The sequence below is a fragment of the Anguilla rostrata genome, chromosome 10, assembly GCF_018555375.3.
Source record: "Anguilla rostrata isolate EN2019 chromosome 10, ASM1855537v3, whole genome shotgun sequence".
NCBI classification, from domain to species: Eukaryota; Metazoa; Chordata; class Actinopteri; order Anguilliformes; family Anguillidae; genus Anguilla; species Anguilla rostrata.
The window spans coordinates 11661811-11682449 of NC_057942.1; the positions used below are offsets into that span (position 1 = coordinate 11661811).

General features: G+C 47.6%; 1 protein-coding gene across 2 annotated transcripts in view; it reads right to left on the reverse strand.

The window, feature by feature from the left end:
* Window positions 1-20639, reverse strand: part of LOC135264955 (rasGAP-activating-like protein 1) — a 34838-nt gene that overhangs the window by 13971 nt on the left and 228 nt on the right. For both annotated transcript variants that reach the window (XM_064354068.1, XM_064354067.1), the window contains exons 2-13: window positions 19943-19999; window positions 17495-17608; window positions 15347-15408; window positions 13101-13230; window positions 10094-10175; window positions 8871-9011; window positions 8431-8522; window positions 6422-6539; window positions 4552-4705; window positions 3090-3154; window positions 2621-2733; window positions 1048-1240 (exon numbers count right to left, since the gene is read on the reverse strand). In XM_064354068.1, the coding sequence (XP_064210138.1) occupies window positions 1048-1240; window positions 2621-2733; window positions 3090-3154; window positions 4552-4705; window positions 6422-6539; window positions 8431-8522; window positions 8871-9011; window positions 10094-10175; window positions 13101-13230; window positions 15347-15408; window positions 17495-17608; window positions 19943-19999 (1321 nt within the window). The remainder of the gene's footprint in view (window positions 1-1047; window positions 1241-2620; window positions 2734-3089; window positions 3155-4551; window positions 4706-6421; window positions 6540-8430; window positions 8523-8870; window positions 9012-10093; window positions 10176-13100; window positions 13231-15346; window positions 15409-17494; window positions 17609-19942; window positions 20000-20639) is intronic.

Sequence of the window (20639 nt, forward strand, 5' to 3'; positions counted from 1 at the left end):
TCCTACACGGGAATCGTACCTGTGACCTTTAGGTTACAAGACCAGTTCCTTACCCATTATACTACACTGTCGAGTCTAATCAGAATGTGTGAGATTGAGCCCCACTCGTGTGTGATGTAAGCAGGCGGTTAGCTTCAGGAAGAACGCAGCTTAGATACAGTAATGGAAGCAGCCGTGAGCAGGGGCTCTCCGGGACCGTCTCTGTGCTGAGCTGGAGTTTCGAGGACGCCCCGGGGCCGTTTCTGAGACCCGCCCACGGCCCGCCGCCCCCTCACGGAGAGCGCCCGTGGGCAGCAGACACGCCCAAGGTCGGACCGCCGCCGTGTCACCTTGTCCTGTCGGGCTGTGTGCTCTAGCACCTGCTGGTGGAAGAGCCGCGTGTGTGCGGGCATGTCTGTCAGCGTTTGGGTGTGTACACTGCTAATGTGCTGGGATTAGTGTAAATGCACAGTCCTGTGTGGTGTGCATCCCACTGTGTTTCTCTAGTGTGTCACTGTGCTGTGCTGTGTATGTATGGGGTCATCTGTAGTGTAGGAGTCTGATCTTACCTTCAGCCATCTCAGTATTTGGGTGTACATTGATTAAATGACTGTGACCCAAACTAATAGTCATCAAACGTTCTACCTAGAAGTGTTTTCATCTGATGCTCTCTTTATTTTTTGTAAGAAAGTGATTCTCAATGGTTATCTGAAGAACAGAGTAACTCAAACAGCCTTTATTCATAACCTTTTGGGCAGAGTTCTTTCAGGATTTTTCAGAGGGTGAAGAACTCTCAGAAGATTCAACCCTTCCAAGTAGAACCATTCCGAGTGTTAGAAGTAAAACCCTTAGGAAGTTCTCAGTGGAATCTTTCAGATAGGATTCTAGGTGAAAGCTTCAAAAAGTAGTAAAAGAGAGTATCTTTACCAAAGGCACAAACCAAAGAACCCTTTAGTTTATGGGTCTAGGGAGAACCCTTTTTTGGAAGTGTGCGGTTGTGCAGCGCGCCCGTGTGCGGTACTGCGATGCGCGTGTGCGGCACTGCGATGCGCGCGTGCGTGCGCTGACCTCGTTCTCCGGCTCGGGGAACTGCTCCTCCACCCTCTTGTGCAGCTGCTTGAAGGCCACCCTCATGACGGGCGGGCACTGGGCCACCGAGCCCACGATGGACTCCATGATGCCGGCCAGGTAGCCCTGCAGGAGCTCCACGCTGCTGTCCCGCACCTCCGCCTCCGACACCGCCCCTTTGAAGGAGATCCGCCTTCGCCGCCGGGGCCGGGAGGGAGAGGAGAGGAGAGAGGAAGGGGGAAGATAAACTGTCTGCGGTTCCGCCTTCAGCAACATCTCGTCCTGGCACGCCTCATCTTTTTTAATATGGTTTTTGTACCTGTTCGATTTTTGCCCATATTTGTATGGCCGTCTCATCAACACATCACAAGCACAAACCCTCCTCTGAAGTGCAGTCTCCCGCCAGCTCTTTTCACTGTGCAGTCCACCAGCTGAGCTGCCCGCCTATTAAATCTACAGCACAGCCGCTGAAGGCAGACCTGACCAATCGCTCTCACGCAACGAGATGGTGGATGCGGACATTCCTGCAGACTGAAACCCCCTCACCCTGGCACGGCCTCCTCAACAGCCTCGATTCATCTTTCAAATTGTGATCTTTCGGCGTCTTGTTTGGTCTAGTCTCAAGCTGTGAACTGCTGATGTAGGTACCCTCCTTTTTTGTATTAGCAAAGCCTTTAGTGCGATGTCCTGCTGTCCTATGAGTTACACGTCCCAGGGCAAAGGGACTGAAATCAACCCTTACAAGGCCGAGGTTGAGTGAAGAGCCATATCTGAATGGATATTGGAGATGGGGAGGGGGGAGGGGGATTTAGAGATATGCATCTCAGAAGGTTTTTCTCTACGGTTGCCAGGCAACTGGCTTTCCCCAATTCCCTCCCTTTCTTCATTTCTGGATGGGTGTCTTCTCCTCAAGGAGCGCTGTGAGGGAGCTGGCAGCTGGCTGCTCTGCTGCAGCTCATTACCGCTCTGCTAAAGCTGCAGCTACAGAGTCTGGCCAACACCTGGGCACTGCAGCCAGGCTGTGTACACCTGCACCTGGAGCCCACTGCACCGGGGGAGGGCCAATCAAGGGCCTCTAATGTTTAATCACTGGGGGAGGACCAATCAAGAGCCTCTAATGTTTAATCACTGGGGGAGGACCAATCAAGAGCCTCTAGTGTTTAATCACCAGGGTAGGACCAATCAAGAGCCTCTAATGTTTAATCACTGGGGGAGGACCAATCAAGAGCCTCTAATGTTTAATCACTCGGGGAGGACCAATCAAGAGCCTTTAATGTTTAATCACTGGGGGTGGACCAATCAAGGGCCTCTAATGGCTAATCACTGGGGGAGGACCAATCAAGAGCCTCAAATGTTTAATCACTGGGGGAGGATTTGCGGTTTCATAAAAACTCACTCTCCCATCATTCTTTTCTGGAAGGTATCAGTGTATATCTGTAGTGCCAAGGAGGACTGCCTAAGCAATCAAACGGCCCTGCTGACAGCTGAAGAGTTGCTAATGATGGACTGCTGTGGTGCCAGTGGTCCTGAAAACCTGCTCCGCCCCACCCCTCCTCCGCCAGGCCCCCTTCACCTGGTGCGGTTCAGCTCGATCTTGCAGGGGTCCAGCTCGATGTATTTCTTCTCCTCAAAAATGCGGTTGATGATGGGCTTCAGCACCTCGTGCAGGTAGAGCATCCCCACTGCCTGCCAAAACAGCACACAGGTCCGAGTGGGAGTGGGAGTGGGAGTGGGGGGGGGGGCGGGGTCACACATAGGAAGTGCCTTTAAAAACTACACTTTAACAGCCACGCAGGGCAGAGCAGCTGAGGAAAGGTGAAACTGGAAATGCGCTGAGAGGGCAGTGGGTGAAAAGTGTGAGGGAGAGTGAGACACACGAAGAGTGAGAGTGAGACAGGCTGAGAGTGAGAGACAGAGACCTAAGGAGGGTGAGAATGAGAGAGACACAGGGAGAGTGAGAGAGAGATAGAGGGAGAAAGAGCAACAGATGGAAAGTGGGAGTGAGACACTGAGAGTGAGGCCGAGTGAGAGTTAGCACACACCTTCATGAACTGTTCCATGGCTTTGGACGCCAGGGAGTTGGAGCGAAACAGGGTGTTTGGGTCCGCTGGGGGAGAGACGGGGAGAAGGAGAGGACACTCACATCAACGGCTGCTCACATTCTGTCTCTCAGGCCATACATGTACACACAGCAGACACAAGCAACATTACACATATGCTCCTGATACAGTTACATATCTTATTCGACTTTGCTCTGTCTTTCTTATATGCACATGGTGGCCATAACAAAGGAGCTGTGACATCATCAGGCTTTTCTTACACCCTCACCAACTCCTATTCAGCACATCCTGAGGTTACTATGGCGACAAATGACTACCCCGTCACTACAACAAACGCTATCCCTCCTCATTAAAGAAAATTAATTACTTGATTCATTATAAAAGGATAGGTTTTCCGCTCAGGAAAAAAAAATGGCATAGGTGCTACAAAAATAGCTGGAATTAATTCATTAATTTGAAAGGGGAAATGGTGACGGATGTCTCATCCCACGCCTGTGATGCCCTCACTGAGCTGATATCTTTAAAACAATGCACAGCTGAAAAAATACACTAAGTGACCTCCTCGTTTTCGCGCTTACCGAAAATAACCTTTACCCCTCAAGGGACACATAGGAGTTGTCATGACGACAGTGCCTTGCTGCCTGGCTGACAAAAGAGTATTTTTTCGTAGGCCTAAAGGTTGGTGTTATTAATTGGTGGCTGGGGCTGCTCTTCTGGGCAGTTGGGCAGTTTGGTTCGGAGGTTCTCTGGCATGCCAACAGTTAAATTCAAACGTGAGCGTGTCAGCGTGTGTTCTGCATGTAATAATGTTCCCCCTATTTCCTCTGCTGTTGGTTATCCATTCCGATCTTGTGATCGGTGCACTCCCTCTTAAATCTGTTTCCTGCGGAGTTGCTATGGAAACTTAAGACACTTTTTTCACCCCCACACCGCCGTAATTAATACAACATATAGGCAGGGAAGAGCCAAGCGAAAGAAGAGCGTGGCCACGAAAGACGGAGAAATAAAAAGCACAATTAAAAAACCGAGAAGAGAAGGAATAAAATGATTGAAAAATAATGGGTGCTGCCGAGCCGGCTGGTGGCGGATAAATATAGCCCCGGCGGGCGGCGCGGCTGTGCCGCCCACACACAGCACGGCTGCGCTGCCTTAGAGACCGGCCGTCAAATCAGAGTTAAATACCGACGGCCCTCCCGCCTCTCCGCGGGACGTGCCCAGCAGCCCGCGCAGGTGAGCCTCTCCCGAGCGCGCACAGTGCAAACGCGCGTTCTGTCAGAGCTCAGACATGCAGCGCTGTCCTTACTGTCCCACAACATATCCCTACGGACCCTGCGGCAGCGAATGACTTGTCTGGAATAGGCTGGAAAGCATTAAGGTGCATAGAAGCAGCTTAAATTTTGAGCACGCACCCCACACCCCCACCCGACCCCATCCCAGGTCTCACAGGTGTGGTTGACCTCACGGGTGTTGAGGTAGTCCAGGAAGGGTACCACCAGCCCCTGCCCCAGGTAGATCTTCACCAGCGTCATGGCAACGTCCTGTCGGCTCTCCACAGTGGTTACCTCCTCTAGCATGGTCAAGGGGGTGGTGTCCTCCACCTGCGGAGGGACAGGCAAGGAGGGAGATGAGACTGCATGCATGTGCACGCACACAAGTGTGTGTCTGTGTATGTGCGCGTGTCCATTAATATCGTATATCAACATATTTGAGGATACTGCCGTTATGATTGTCTATAGCTACAATATTTTAAATTATCTTATTTCTTATTTTAAGGATAAAATATACATACATTTATAAAATAAAACCAATATGAAAATATCGAAGTACTACATGTTTAGCCAGGAAAAAATCTGAGTTGGAGAGTGTAAGATTATTTGATTTGATTTAATTTAATGGTAAATGGACTGCATTTATATAGCGCTTTTATCCAAAGCGCTTTACAATTGATGCCTCTCATTCGCCAGAGCAGTTAGGGGTTAGGTGTCTTGCTCAAGGACACTTCGACACGCCCAGGGCGGGGTTTGAACCGGCAACCCTCCGACTGCCAGACAATCGGTCTTACCTCCTGAGCTATGTCGCCCCATTTTAATTTTATGTTATTTAAATGTTCATGTTTCTTAACTGTTAAGCATTCATACATACTTATCATGATGTTCGTTTAGGTTATTTATTGTTAGGTTAAGTAATTGTTAGAGGATTGTTGTTTTATATAAAAAATGCCTTATTTAACTTAAGCTTGTGGTCTGAGTCATTGTTTGCAGCTTATCATACTGTAACTAAGCAGCGCTAAGGCTACTGCAGTTCTTAAAGGCACATCAACGATATGGAGATATCGCAACAACCACCGTGTGCATGCAGGCGTCCTGTGTGCCCGTGGTGTGTGTCACTGACATTCACGCCGCAGATGGTGGACTCGCGTAGAAACTCAGATTAATGTTACACAAATGAAAGGGAGACTGAGAGCTTTGCTGGGCGTCTTATGTTTCACCTCCCCATATGCCCGAGCGACGAGTCCTTACTGTACCAACGCAGAACTCTCTAGAGCTGCTCTCTAGGGCTGCTCCACTGCTCAAGCCTACTCTGGTCTTCAGATGCTTTTTATTTTCATTTACATTCTGTGGCAAAACAGACAGGGCGTTCCAGAGTAGAGGAAGAAGTCTCCATTCAGGTCTAGTTTTTACACGTTTCAAAGGAAATGCATTTATGCCATTGCTAGTTTGTTTATAAAGTTAAAAAGTTTATAAAGTTATAGTTACCATGTCACGACCATGTCCTCTGGGTTTTTAAAAAACTGATTTAAACCAAAGAATATTTTTTCTCCCCATTTAGAATGGAGCATCAGTGGAGCAGAGAAGTCACTGACTGAGAGGACTTCTGCATTCACATGCAGCTGCTACAGGCAGACTGGTGTCTGACCAATCAGAGGCCAAGCCAAATATCAACCAGCCAATCCTGTTGGCTGGAACCCCGCATGCCTGGCATAATGGGGATTCCATTCACGATGGTAAGGTGTGCCCGTACCAGTGTGCCAGTCCACAGCCCCGCAGCCCACTTCCAGATTTAAAAGCTACACATAACCATGGGCATAGACCTCACTTCAACTTTGGGGAGATGTGGCAACAAACTTTTATTTAGAATTTCTGTGTTGGAGGGACATTAACAGTACCACCCAATGTAACATGATAATACTGGGAGGGAATTGATGTTTTCCCAAAGTTGGGGAGGATGTGTCCCCCCTGTTGTCATCATGCATGCTGGAAATGTAGGCAAATGTAAGCCCATTCATTGACAGGGCCGACCCTGGAGACCCTGACCTCTGCGGGAGAGATGACCGACTCCACCAGCAGGTCTATGAGTGGCTGGTAGTACATGGAGGGCAGGATCCGGTCCTCCACCAGCCGAACCTTCAGCCGCAGGGCCCCCAGCTTACCCCTGTGGGAAAGACAGAGGACCTCAGAGACACCCCCCCACACGGCCACAGTTACAAACACCCGCTCCAGCACAGACGCACCACCATCAAACCAGAATCAAACCCCATTCTCCTCTGGTAGGGCTGTCCCTCCTCATTACATTGAAGGCAGCCTATGAAATGGTATCAAGAGAAAACCTACCTGTCTCGCCCCCCAAATATTCAACTCGCCTAGGAACCAGCTCACACATCATACAGTTTCCATTGATCCCAAGTGACACCGTTCTGTTTAACTTTATTTTTGTATAATCATGCCACCCAGCGAAAAATAAGTTTCCCCCTATGGTCCGCAGAATGTCAGCGTGTCAGCCCAACCTGCGTCACTTCAGTACAGGAAATACGGGCAGGAAATCTTTTTTTACAAATTACGGGCAGATTGAAACTTGGTTCTATTCACTACAAACACAGAAAATGACCCGTAGGTCCCGAGGAGGAAATGGAGGGCGGGGCGTTTGGTCGGAAGAGGGAGATTACATGCGGCAGAGCCCTTCAGTTCTGACTTTTGCGGTAAGCTCCCTCTCTCGCCACGCAGAAAATAAATGTGCGCTTTCAGGAGGGAGACACCCTCCGCCAGTGACTCAGTCCCTAATGACCCGCCGGCCCGGGTTCGCGCTCGCGCTCAGGACGGATTTGTGCTTTCTAAGTGTTATCATTAGTGAGCAGATGTTCGCTAAGCCTCCGCGCGTCCTGTTTCACTACGAGCTCTCGAGCGAGACGGCTCGGAAAAAAAAAAGAGAGAGAATAAGAGGAACAGCGAAAATGAGACTTTTTAAATGTCAGAAGTACACATAATTCAGAGAAAGCTTCAATCTGAGAAAAAAACTAAAATGAAGGCAAAAGTAAATAAATAAATAACATTCCCAAGTTCTACAATACTTTGGGTATTGTGAATCCCACTTGGAGAGGAAAAGACTTTAAACTAACTGTCCAGGTTTGTCTAGGCCCAATGGACAGTGACTAAGGCCAAATAATTTATGCGCTATTTTTATTGTTGTGTTATTATTACTGCTATTTATATTCTACTATTAGGAACATGACTGGTGGTGTCGAAAGATATCAATGCATCGCTTATTTCCTTCACAGCTTTTGTATGCCAATACAGAGATTTTAACAGAACTGAATCAAGAAATAAGAGCGAGGAAAGAAAATGATAGACTGATAAAGCAGGAAAAGAAAGATAGAGGGAGAAAGAGTGAGATAGATGAGAGACAAGAGAGAGGCAGAGAGAGTTGAGAGAGGGAGAGAGAGAGACAGAGGGAGAGAGTTGAGAGAGGGAGAGCGGGAGAGCGAGAGAGAGAGAGAGGGAGAGAGTTGAGAGAGGGACAGCGGGGAGAGAGAGAGAGAGAGAGAGAACGGGTGTGGCCCTGTGTTCAGCCCTGTGTTCAGCAGGCCGCCTCTCTGCAGAAGGAAGAGGAGCACCAGCACCTCTGACTCTGCAGCAGACGCAGTGACGTCAAAGCTGGCCGCTGACATTAAGGACAGGGAGTGAGGCGTCCTTAAATCAGGGCTCGAACGTCTGCCGTGTCGCCTGCGATCGCCCACCCTTTCAGAACTGAGGGCGAAAGCGCTGTCACGCACCTCCCTCGTATTCTCCGCCTCTCTCACTCGCCCTCCGCGCCACGCCCTCTGCCACCCCCAGTTCAGTTTGATTTACGGGCCAGACAAACACGGGTTTGGATTTCAAAACCGTACGCGTATCACAGAACGCATCTCGCCATTTCTCCTTCATCCAATCTCCTTCTCTCTCCCACAAACGCACACGCGTGTGTCCATGCGCGTGCACACACACACGCAGAAGCATACACACACACACACACACGCACGCGCGGTTTTAATGCAAGCACCAGGCCTCACCCTGCGTCGTCCTCAGTGTTCCCCAGAGGTAACAACCGGAACCAGCCCTGCAACAGAGGGGTCTTGTACAGGCAGGCGAGGGGGATCTCCACCTGAAGGTCCGCACACAGGAAAACAAGACGTCTACGACTCAGTGGACAAACCCACAGCGCCTGCTGCACATAAACAAGCCAGCAATGGAGGGAGACCTCCCCCTCCGGTTACTCATTAGAACAGCTGCAGTCATGGAACATTTCTGTACAAGTGTGCTCACTGAAGGGTACCTTCGATCCTGCCATTGGCTGGCACCCCTGTGAGAGCTTTCGGTGCTCCCATCCGTTTGGCCACTCATACATCGGAGTGGGTTTTTAGCACGATATTCTGCTTTTTGACGCACGCCTGTTTAGGTCTTTTCATCAGATATATGAGTGTGGTGAAAAGATAATTTTTTTGTGGGATACCTTCCCCAGGAAGTCGTTCTTGCCCACCATGTCCCAGTCCCACACTTCAAGGGTGAGGCTGGCCCCCTCCGTCACTTCCTCCGCATCCAACTCCAGCTCCAGCTGCTCCCCCCAGTGTGGGAAACGGGTCTTTTTGATGATCTGCCAAAAACAAGATGCCTTTACGCAGTCCTATTGCACCTGCATCCTCCCTGGTGGCTGCAGGAGCACCTGAAGACTCCAGCAGCTCAGTGAGAATTATAAAAGCCAACATGACTCCTGAATTTAGCATGACCACATTCCAACTTTGGCCGAACTCTTTGACATCATAGATATCAAACTTGTTCTACAGAACCCCAGAGTATCTGCATTCAGTCATCGGAACTGCCAGCAACCCTTCTGCTCAGAGGGGATGCTGGGAGGTGAAGTCTGAACCATGAGTTTTATGGGGTGTTTTCAATGAGCTTGGGACTCCACCTCCTATAAGCCCCTGCGTAAAACACTTCATGACCCTTTGCCTACTGAATGTAGACCAGCTATCATGTTCTGCTCTGCAAATGTGTGTGAGAAATCCACAGGTAAAACTAGAGGTGCATTGTGAAGCTTCATTGTTAGTCATCTCCCGTGAATCTACATTGCAAGGAATTACAGTAATGGTCAAGGATTCTTGTGGTATAATCTCCCTTGTTTTAGAAATTCAAGGCAGGAAAATTCATTTGTACTTCTTTGTTGATGATAAATGTGAAAACTGCCTCCCTCCTCCAAAAGCCAATTTATGAATTATTCATGAATAGCACTGACACAAACATTCTGATCATGTTGATCTTCCTTTAATATTTAAAGCACGTAATTTTTCTCTGCAAGTGCTATAAAAATATGTTTGATTGAAAATTTGACTCGTTTGCCAGTGTTTTAATGCTAGAACATTAGTCCTTGGCACATGGTCTGTGGTTGTCAGGGACATGAGTCTGTCTCACTTAGCCTGGTCTGTGGCTTCTAAATGCCAAGTAAACAAACGCCTTACAATATCATCAGAATGTTTGGCACGTCTGCTTCCCTGGATGTGTAATCCTTGACGGAGAGCATAAAAACAAGGTCCTGTTGAGTCGAGCCTCCAAATGAGCTCTTTCTTTAAAACTCTCTCCATAGGCCGACGCTGCAGCTCAAGACCTTCTTTGCCGCTAGCATGAGGGGGCTAGCGCTGACGCCCGGATACCCGCGTTCCTCAGACCCTCCCTCCTCACCGATGTTTCGGCGCTGTGGTTGTTGAAGAGGACTCTGGCGAACGGGTCCGACGTTCCGGAGATGTCCCGGGGAGCCAGGTCCCTGCGGAGGTAAAAAAACGAAACGCACACATGCATGCACAAGCACACGATTACAACCCCTGATCAACAATTACAAACGTCACTCTTCAACGGACAGCCTGCTCTCAAGGCACACATTTTAAACTGGGCAGACCACGCCCAGACCCCAGAAGGTTTCCTCTTTAGGAAAACTGCTGCAGAAAAACACACTAAATAACAGTAATGTGTTCCAATGAGGTTTTTAGCAGTTATCCCATGTTAAAGCGATAACTGTCCGTATAGTGATGCACATTTGGGGCCACGGCTTGGAGGAAGGATATTAGCAGCGGGACGAACAGCAGCAGTTTGCCTGCATCAGCTGCGCAACGCCCGCAGTCAGTTCTCCAGCGCAAAAACTGCAACAGCCCAGCAGGCGACTGGGCAAAAAAGAGTCAGGATTTCCACACAGAACCACAGGAAGACCCCGCTCATTTGCTTATTCATCTCACTGTGAAAGCCTAAACACAGGGTCGCCGTCCTGAAACACTGCGGCACAAACTCAGCCCGACCGCGTCGCTACGGGCGGGCGGCTAGCGGGTGGACTGACAGCACGAGCCCCGGAGCGGCGAGGGAGGGAGCACCGTGAGCGGGACATCAGGTCAACGGCGTCTTTATCTCCACGAGTATCGCGAGCGTGCGGAACCCTCTCACACCCTTGACTGCGCACAGCTGCCCGGAGGGACGGGGGCGGGGGGGGGGGGGACTGTAGGCCGTGGGCAGCAGTGGCATTTCGGCGAAGGGGAGCCACGTTTCTAACGCCTCTGACAGAACTGCTGGTGCGGTGGGCTTCCGAGCGTGAGGCCGGCGTGACTGACGGAAGCCGCCCTTGCTTTCCAGCTCTCTGAGGGCGAAGGGCTCGGAGCCTGACTCACTGGCCCTTCAGGGTAATTAGACGTGGGGGGGGGGGGGGCCGTGGGACCGTGAGCGCTGCCGGCAGAACTCTCTCTGACACGTTCGGCTGCGTGAGGGGGCCAGGGGTTCTGCACGTGTTGAGGGTGCGTACACGCGAGCGCGAGCGTGAGCGTGAGCGTGGTCGGGGGGACGGGGACTTCCGGGTCTCCAGAAATAAAGCGGCGTGGAGCTGCCTCGCCTACAGCCCGCGGTGATTACAGTGCACATGCTTCAGCTGGCCCCTCGCTCGGCTCTGACTGAAAACCGCATCACACTACCCACAGCTCCCGGGAAGAACACGCTAGCCTCCGGCACACTGTGTACCTCAGCCCTCAATCTCTCTCCCCAGCCCTCTCCCTCTTTCCCCACCTCTCTCTCTCTCACCATCTCTCCCTCTCTCTACCACTCTCTCTCACCATCTCTTCCTCTCTCTACCATCCCTTCCTCTCTCCCACTCTTTTTCTGTCTTTCACCATCTCTCCCTCTCTCTACCTCTCACCATCCCTCCCCCTTTCTACCACTCTCTCTTTGTCTCTCTCTCACCATCTCTCCCCTCTCTCTCCCAATCTCTCTCACCATCTCTCCCACTCTCTCTATCTCTCACCATCTCTCCCTCTCCCTACCACTCTGTCTCATCCTCTCACTCTCGCTTTCTCTCTCTCACCATCTCTCCCTTTCTCTACCACTCTCTCTCTCACCATCACTCCCCTCTCACCATACCTCCCTCTCTGTCCCACTCTCTCTTTCCTGCTCAAGTTATCGATTTGTCGGTCATTGGTCAGTGTTCACGAGAGACTAGCCCCTCCCACTCCCCCTCCCCCTCCCCTCACCCCCGCAACACATGGGATATTCATTAGCTCGGCACATTTCCTGATTTCTTCATTTTCTTAACTTGTTATTTTAACTTTTCTTGAACGAACAAAAGATTGTTGATTCAGCTCACAGCCAAATTTGCGTCTGCTGTGAGGGCTGTTCTTGGCTCCCATCCCCGTGTGGGATCCAAGGTTGTTGGCAGGCAGGGGGTTGATACATAAGTTGTTAAAGTTCCTTAGTGAAAGCAGAAATCAAATAAAAATAAAACGAAGGTCATCCTGCACATTTGCCTCATTGGACGCTGGCCAGGTTCTGAGGAACAGCGCCTTCTGCGTCAGTCATTGTGATTGGCCTTGAAGCCCAATGAGTGGTCTCATCCGCAATCGATTGCTCCAATGGCTCCCTCGCTGCCAGGATTCTGTCTCCGCCCAGATACTCATGTCTACTGATGGCTTCTCAATGTTTCGTCTTATAATACAGTCACATAAACACCATTATTACTTTCATGGGCACACTTTACACTTTAATCTTGCTGGCTCGCTGTAAAATCTCACCATTTGATTAGTTTCTGTAAGCTGGCTACATATTCTGCAATATTTGGAGAATATATTATTTCACTTAAAATACTCTTGAAAAAAAATGATTTGCTCTTTTCAATGTGCTCCTTATTTTTGAATGTAGCCTTACCACCCTGTAAAGCAGGATTACATTTACTCCTTCTCATAAGGTCAGAGGATTTTATGCAAATCTACTACTGTGGACCCTTTTAAAGAAGTTAAAGGGATAGTTCACTTTGTGTTTTTTAAAAATCATTTCGGTTTTCGTGTATTTTTTAATTGACCTAGCCAGTTTGGATGTGATATTTCAGATACTTACAGAAGTTTCTCACAAACTTTGGGCTTCATAATGGTGGCTACATAGGTATCTGTGAGTTTGTGGTTTAAAGCCGGAAAATACACTTCAAGTAATTCCAAAGCAGCTATTAAACTGAAGCAATATCTTACAAAACTATCCTTCTAAAGAAGTCATGCTCATATGGGCATTGGCCAAAAGGGTTATGCTTGGAAGGTACGGTTAAAGTACAGTGTGATTACTGTTTATGGTGTCGACTAACACGTTCAAGAGAAACTCTAGGGGAGTCTGATTATTCCAGCCATGGCCCGCCCCTTGACCTTGTGCGTAAGTGCAGGCTGTGCCCCCTTACCTGGCCTCGATCACATGGCAACGCAGGCCGGTCCTCTGGGAGTCTCTCAGCAGCTCCAAGGCCAGGTGGATCTCCCCCTGCACCTCCTCATCCGGGTCCACCCGCGTCAGGTTCAGCCAGTTATCCAGCCCTGATGGCAGGAATGAACGATTCACACTTACATACGGACCCTTCGTTTATACAGGTACGGTATGCAATGTACAGATGAGCTAGCTCTACCCACACAGGAGGAATCTGACAGCAGTGATCGACAGGGTGCGATGCGTTGCTGCTGCCTATCTCAGACAATACAACCGTAGCTCCATCAGTCTCATGCAGACTGAGATTCTAGAACATTCAAAACCTCTTTAATCTCAACAGGTTGTTCATCACTGTTCTATCTCTACTTAATACCATTAAACCACAACACGTGATCCACATATGCAATTTTTTCGTCCTTCATAAGTTGTTCTGAATGACACGGGTCTCATGGTAGTCTCTTATTGGTCACAGAAGACATGAGGAGTCCCGTGGTCCCACGAGAGGGGGGCCGTTCGCTGGTGACGTCATGCGAGTGAAAATAAGAGGAATCGGAGGGGGTGCGACAGGAGGTTCCCAGGGGAACGGCGATGACGTGCGATGCAGAGTCTGGTGAAGCACTAAAAACAACATATTTATTGGTAATACGCAGAAATCAAGGTCCTTTGCTTTTCTGTCCGTCAACAGAACGATATCTTAATTTAAGTTCAACTTATGTTTTTTTTTATAATTCTATCTGCGAGATGAACATTGACAAGTTGTCAGAGCTGTTGCTTTTCCCACTTTGTGGGTGACAGCTATGACTCATTGAACTGTTACCAAGACAAAAAAAGCGGCACAACACTACACCGGAGGTGTTGTAGCTCATTAGCTTCGTTTAGTCACTTGCATTCCTTATTTTGCTACCGTTTTTTCCTGATGGAAACAAATAATAGATTAACATTTAGGTGCACAGCAACTGGTGTATTTCCCAGTGTGAGGTTTTCTGTTTGATTGGAGAAAAGCCTTTCATGTCTGTCCAATAAGTTTGCGCGGAACGAAACAGCAGTAGGTTGTGTTGCCATGGCGAGGCACAACGATTGAAGTGCTAGCTCAGAATAGTGGTTACCAACAGCATGGTTTCGACGGTATTACCATACCAATGAGAACATATATACATGCAGTACTGTATGTACAGGAAACTATTGCGCAAACAGATTATACACACTAATTAAATAAATTAATAATTATATGATTGTTAAAAAGGCCTATTCATATAGTATTTATATGACCTGTTCCACATGCATTACTTTTTGCTGTACAGTATTTCTCTTTGAAAGTGACACTTTAATAAGCAGCATGAGTAAAGACAAGTTGTAGGCAGGGAAATCAAGGGGTAAATATGTTCCCAGCGGTTTAGATGACAGATGACTTAGAGAAGGAATAAATACATGAATCAAGCCGCAGCTAAAGCATGTGAAAATGTCAGAGCAAATGTCCACGGCTCCAACTACAGCTCGCCTCCTCCGTCATTCCGCTCCCTCCTGATAACATCCCATGATGCTCTGGGGTCATGGGAATCCTGCTCTGGGTGACCTTTTGCCCCACTGCGTCCAGAGGTCACATGGCACCAGTCTGGTAAGGGCAGTGACCCCGAGCACACATCAGCGTCACTGCAGTGCCACATGTCTGGGAAGTAAACTGTCATGATAGTGAGGGTAGAGAATTAAAAAGCTACAGCTGCCATTTACTCCCAGACAGAGTCAAAGCGCATATGTGTGCAGGCTCCCGAGTGGACACCCCAGCTGAAGCCCCTGTTTTCAGAGCAGTGATGCCAGTGCCAGTACTGACAGTTGTTGCTATCCAGAGACTGACACATACCTGCCATCTGACACCTGTACCAGCGATGCCAGTTGCACGTATAGGGCTGTGGTGTAGTAACTACGCAGTGTGTTTATGAGAACATGCATGCTAGTGCTCAGCCCCCTGAACTGGTTTAAGACAAAAACATACTATTTTCATCGAGGGAAAAAATAAATTGAGAATAAAAAGTAGTTTGCATGAAAATGCATGCGTGCAGCTACTCACCCTTACATTTACATTTAGAAACCTGCTACAATAAACAGCTGAAAAAATATTAAGTGATTTCAGCCCTTCCATAGAAGCTGCTTGTCATGCAGTGATTTTCCTTATCCATGGTTTTCGAGCGTCTGTGCCATATGGACTGTATGAATGTGCTACGGTCTTACCCTTAGACTGGGCTGCAATGGCCTCTTTGCTCAGAGAGATCTTCCCAATGACATCATCGTGGCTAACGGGAAAAGAGATTGAAAGACAGAGAGAAAAAAGATTTTAACAGATTTTTAACAGAAAAAGTAACTCCATTACTGGACATTATTAAAATGACATAGATAGTTCCTGAGGAAATGCAGGAACCCATGCTTCACTGTATCAGCCACACACCGATTATTGGCTGTGTGGTCAGTGCATCCAACTGTACAATATACCAGGGTTATTTTTAAATGAAATTAATTTCATGTTGCAAATGGATGAACACTTGTTAGATGACAACCATTGAGGTAAACCTCCAGTAATTTGTGAGAGAACAGCACTTGATGCCCTTTAGAGAGAGAGTGAGAGAGAGAGAGAGTCATAGAACAAGAGTATTTCATTTCCCGGTTTTTCTCAGCACCTGCCATGTTGACATTTGTTTTCTATTGAGGACATGACAGGCTTTGCCCACGGGCTGAGTGACACTCTGCTGTTAGCTGTGCTCTGCTAAGAGCGCGTTGATCTTGACTGCCTATAGCTCCGCCCCCTCACCTGCGGCAAGATCCCGACTGCAAGACATGAGACCAAGAAACCCTACATCCGTAAAAACATTAAGCCCAGTGAAGGTTGACAGCCTTGTTGGTGCAATTTACTTGGTGTGTCTGACTAGCAAACACCAGGGGTTCTGACTTTCAAATCAGTCTCAAGTTAGCTTGTCGGCTAGACATATGCCTCAGCCACGACAAATGATATCTGTACTGACACATTCTACAGAGAAGAGCTCTTGGTGCCTTGTAAACAAGAGGCTAAATACCGATAGCAGTGGCGTGACTTGTAACCGTTTCGTTGAGAACAAGATGCCACATAACAGCAGTGTTTACCACACAGATCGATAAAAAACTAATTACAGATCCCAAACAGGAGTCGTATGATTCAGCGTAGGCAGCCTCCATTTGAGTCAAACTGAGAGAGAGAGTCAGATGCACATATGGGCCTGTGTGGGAGCAGAAGTGTCCCTCCCGCTCTGGACTGGATTACGTCTGAGTCGGGTCACGGACGCTGTGATTACGGTACAAAGCCCCGCCCGCGGCTGCCACGCACATTTACAGCCTCAAAGCACAAACTGTACTCTTCCTCTATGACACCTGTTTGCTCTCCGGCAGAACAATTTAAAGGATAAAACATCATTAATTCAGTAGGAGGGGAATTTGAGGCCCTCGTACCATGCACATAAGCATTCGTGCATAGTCACACACACATACACACACACACACACCCTCACCCACAGAAACACACAATGCCCAACACCTGCCTAAGAGTTTGTGTTAGAGAACAAAATGTGTGCATTCCACGTGTGGAAATGCATTCAGGGGTTGGACAGATTTACTGGTGACAGGTTCATAATGCTCCCTGGTCCACTTCAGCACCGTATCACAGACAAGTAATCAACCTGACCACGAGAACAACAGGAAACTCCTAATGTCAGTACAGTAAAAAAATATGACAGTGTGTTGATGACTGTGGTTCAGTGTCCCACACGGCAATGCCATAATTGGCCGTAGAGTCATCCAGATGGGGAAGTTTTCAGTCAGGAGGGTAACCCCTGCCTAACTGCTCACTAGCACCTCCTCTGGTCATCTGGGCACCTGCAGTTTGCCCCTTTTCCTTCATGCAGGACAATCAGGGTGAGCCCAAGTGCTGAGGCCTAAAGAATGGTGGAATGACCATTCCATAGACGTCGTGCACAAACGTGCATACGGGAGAATCTGACAGCACGAATGATCTCTACTCTGAGTGTTTTTCTCATCTCACTTTTTACAACAAACTGCTAGTCCTTATTTTTTTTCAAAAATGTCCAATCACATTAGAGCCCCTATCCTCATTGCAATATCCTCCATCAATCGTGAAGAAGAGCATGCCTTTTCACTCTACTGTCTACCAGCTGAGCCACAAAGCTGCTTCAGGGGAGTGTACTTCATGCACAGCTGGTGCTGCTGGACTTCAGGCAGCTATCAGACCAGAGGGGTCTCTGGTCTGATAGGCCTGCCCCCCCCCCCCACTGTACAACCTTGTCCACTCTACCAGCTTGAATAAGCAGCGCAGGACGCAGGGAGCAGGACTCTTACCCAATCGTGTCCTCGTCCATGACGTAAAAGGACAGGGTGTGGAACCCCATGGGCAGGTGCAGGGTGTACTCCTCCCCCCAGAACGGGTTGAGGTTCTTCCAAACGGTGGCTGTCCTGTACAAACAAGCTCCAATCAGAGTCCCGCTCAAAACAGAACTGAAAGATCTAACAGATACCTGATATCTGGACACAGATAACCTTTTCTTACCCAGGGCTGTTCAAACAGTGTGCTCAAAGCACTTCACAACAGGGCTATAAACAGACATGATAAAAATAACACACGCACACATAATATGAATACAACTTGTCTGAAAACAAAGACAGGCATATGTTATAAAGGAAATACAATCATTATGGGGAACAGATATATAATTTTTTAATATATAATACTCTTTCAAATGTTACATGTATTTCAAACTGAAATATGTTTTTAAGACTCACATAGAGAGTGACATTAAATATATTACATTTACCCTGAGCAAATAAAACACATTTTTGAGACTTGCAAATTAGAAAAAATAATTGGCCACTCTTGGCTTTGTAATGGATTACCACCAATTTTACAAGACCTTCCTTGGGAAATGAGGAGGCTGGTGCTGGATAGTTGTCCTTATTGGAATCCAATGCATACAGACATTGATTTCACAAGTTTAATAAAAGGATGGCGATCGAAACATCTTTACGACCTGCCAGGGACTGAGTGACATTGAGTTGGGAATATCTTGCAGGCTGTGGCATGTAATTCAGTCAGGTTATTGGCAGCACCAAAGGTAGGAATGTGCAAGGAGATGCACTCTCATTATGTTTTTTATGTGACTGTAAGCTTAGGGTTGTAACTAGGTAGCTGTTTTATAGGTGACTTAGTTAATGCACCTGTCTTAACTACTGCTTGTATTTCTGCATAGACTGCGTTATTGCTGTTCTCGTTTGTGTTAGTGTTAAACAGTTTAACCTTCAGGGTCCAAGTTGAACTATGCGGTTGCTCCCTGCACTTGGACCGGTACTTCTCTCTAGGGTTTTCGTCATACTTGTTCCTGGTTATGGTTATACACTTTGTTGTACGTCGCTCTGGATAAGAGCGTCTGCCAAATGCCTGTAATGTAATGTAATGTAATGTGCCTCGTTAAATACAAATAGTTTCTTGTAAAAAAAATTGTTGTTATTTGAATCCTGCTCCAACACAGTGGGGGTCAACTGTCAGGATATCCACAGCAAAGGATTTGGTATTTCAATTGGTAGCAACAGAGGTGCTATGTCCTAAAATTATGCAGTTCTATGTTATATAGTGAAGGATATGTTATATTTTTATGGAATCTCAATCTTCTATTATAATGTATAACAGCCGAATGTGTCAGGAGACACAGTGCAGATACCATTTCTGCTTTTACTGATCACTGGTTCTGCTTTCGGCTGGACACCTCACTCAACAGTCCACAAAAAGTTCAGCTAATCCTTTAACACAGGCTCTCAATCAAACTCAATGAAGCCACAAATTACGTTTGACCTCCACCCCCCCGACACACACTCCCACACACGTAAGGAAAACAGGGAACCGATAACATCGCAATGCGTTTTGAACAAGGGAGCCTGTGTTTGAACAAGGACGTGCAGCGGATTTGACAGAAACGCACCCCGAGCGCTCGAACCCGCGACAGGTACCTGAAAGTAACCGCACACCATTGTCATCCAGTGTGGTGTTCTACGTGCTTTCCACACACACACACACACACACACACACACTCTACTCCCCTCCACCCCCTCCCATTTCTACTCCTGGAGCTCCCTGAAATAATTTATGCCCTTCTCCATGGTTACCTGCCGGTGTCTTTAAGGCAAGCCCTGGATCAGGTTCTCAGCGCTTGGTGGCTCCGTGCCGAGAGCACCAGAGCCCAGATCACACACATTCCTGCCCCCGTCGCATGTGCCCTCCAGCAGCGGCCAGACCTCCCAGACCCCTGCCTGGCCATGCCGCACCCCATCACTCCCCCCCCCACCCCCAGCACACCACTGCTGCCCACGCAGGTGTGATATCACACATCCCCTCCCCTCCGCCCTTCGGCTTCATCTGACTGATCCGTCATTTGCAGTAAGATCACCGCAGAGCACAATTTATAAATACCAACAGTAATTACAGTACCACCCACTTGCCCCCTAGGAGCACTGTAAAATATGAAATTCATGAACAATAAATATACACAAGAATGTAATAAATCTCAGTACAGTAAGGTTGCTTCACAATACATTCTATACTTATGAATATTGTTTAGGGGGGTTTAAGTCAAAACATGTCTATTAGCAATACACTTAGATTTTATAAGTCTAACCACAGGCTAATGAAAGTGGGTAATATGATGTGCAACAATTCTGAAGAACTGATCACTGGCAGCACTTAATTACAGAATTCGGGACTGCCTTAAATAGAAATGATCCTGAGAATTTGACACTCACCTGGCCACAACCTCATTGTCAACTTTTACAATGCAGTAAGGGTCACTGGTTCCATTACTAAAAGAGAGGGAAATATAAGAATAATAGCCTAAGACAACCAGATCTTTCGATAAAAACGTTTCAATGTCGGTGGTCCTTTCCAGTTTAAGCAATCGTGTTGGTAAGAGCAATTACTGTGTTGGAAGTGCCTTCAACTTGTATTTCACACTGTTTCTAAGTAGGCTATGTCAAATTCTGTCGAGGGCGTTACGCTATTTGGCTACCGAGATCTGGTCCGCGGAAGATGCACAGACGGTTTCAGCAGTACTAAATCATAAACGCCTCTTTTCAGATGCGCATCACAAGGAATTCAATGTAAGATGTAATGTATCATTTTGAAATAGGCGATAGCAGGTTAACAAATTTTCCACAAAAACTTTCCATTATCCTACAGAAATGGAACGTCCACATGTGTGATGCCCCTACACATCTAAAATACAAAATATGCCTTCATCATCCGAATTTTATTTTTATTTTTCTTAATTCGTTTCTTTTCTATATCGATTAAAGCAACTTTGAGGTAATTTCTAATTGTTTTTAAGCATTAATTCCGTTGTCTATACTACCTGCAATCACAAATTCCATTGCCATTTACATTTATGCAGCTAATGAGCCTTTATAAAAAGTTGTCTGCATTTGAATATGAATTAAATGAAAT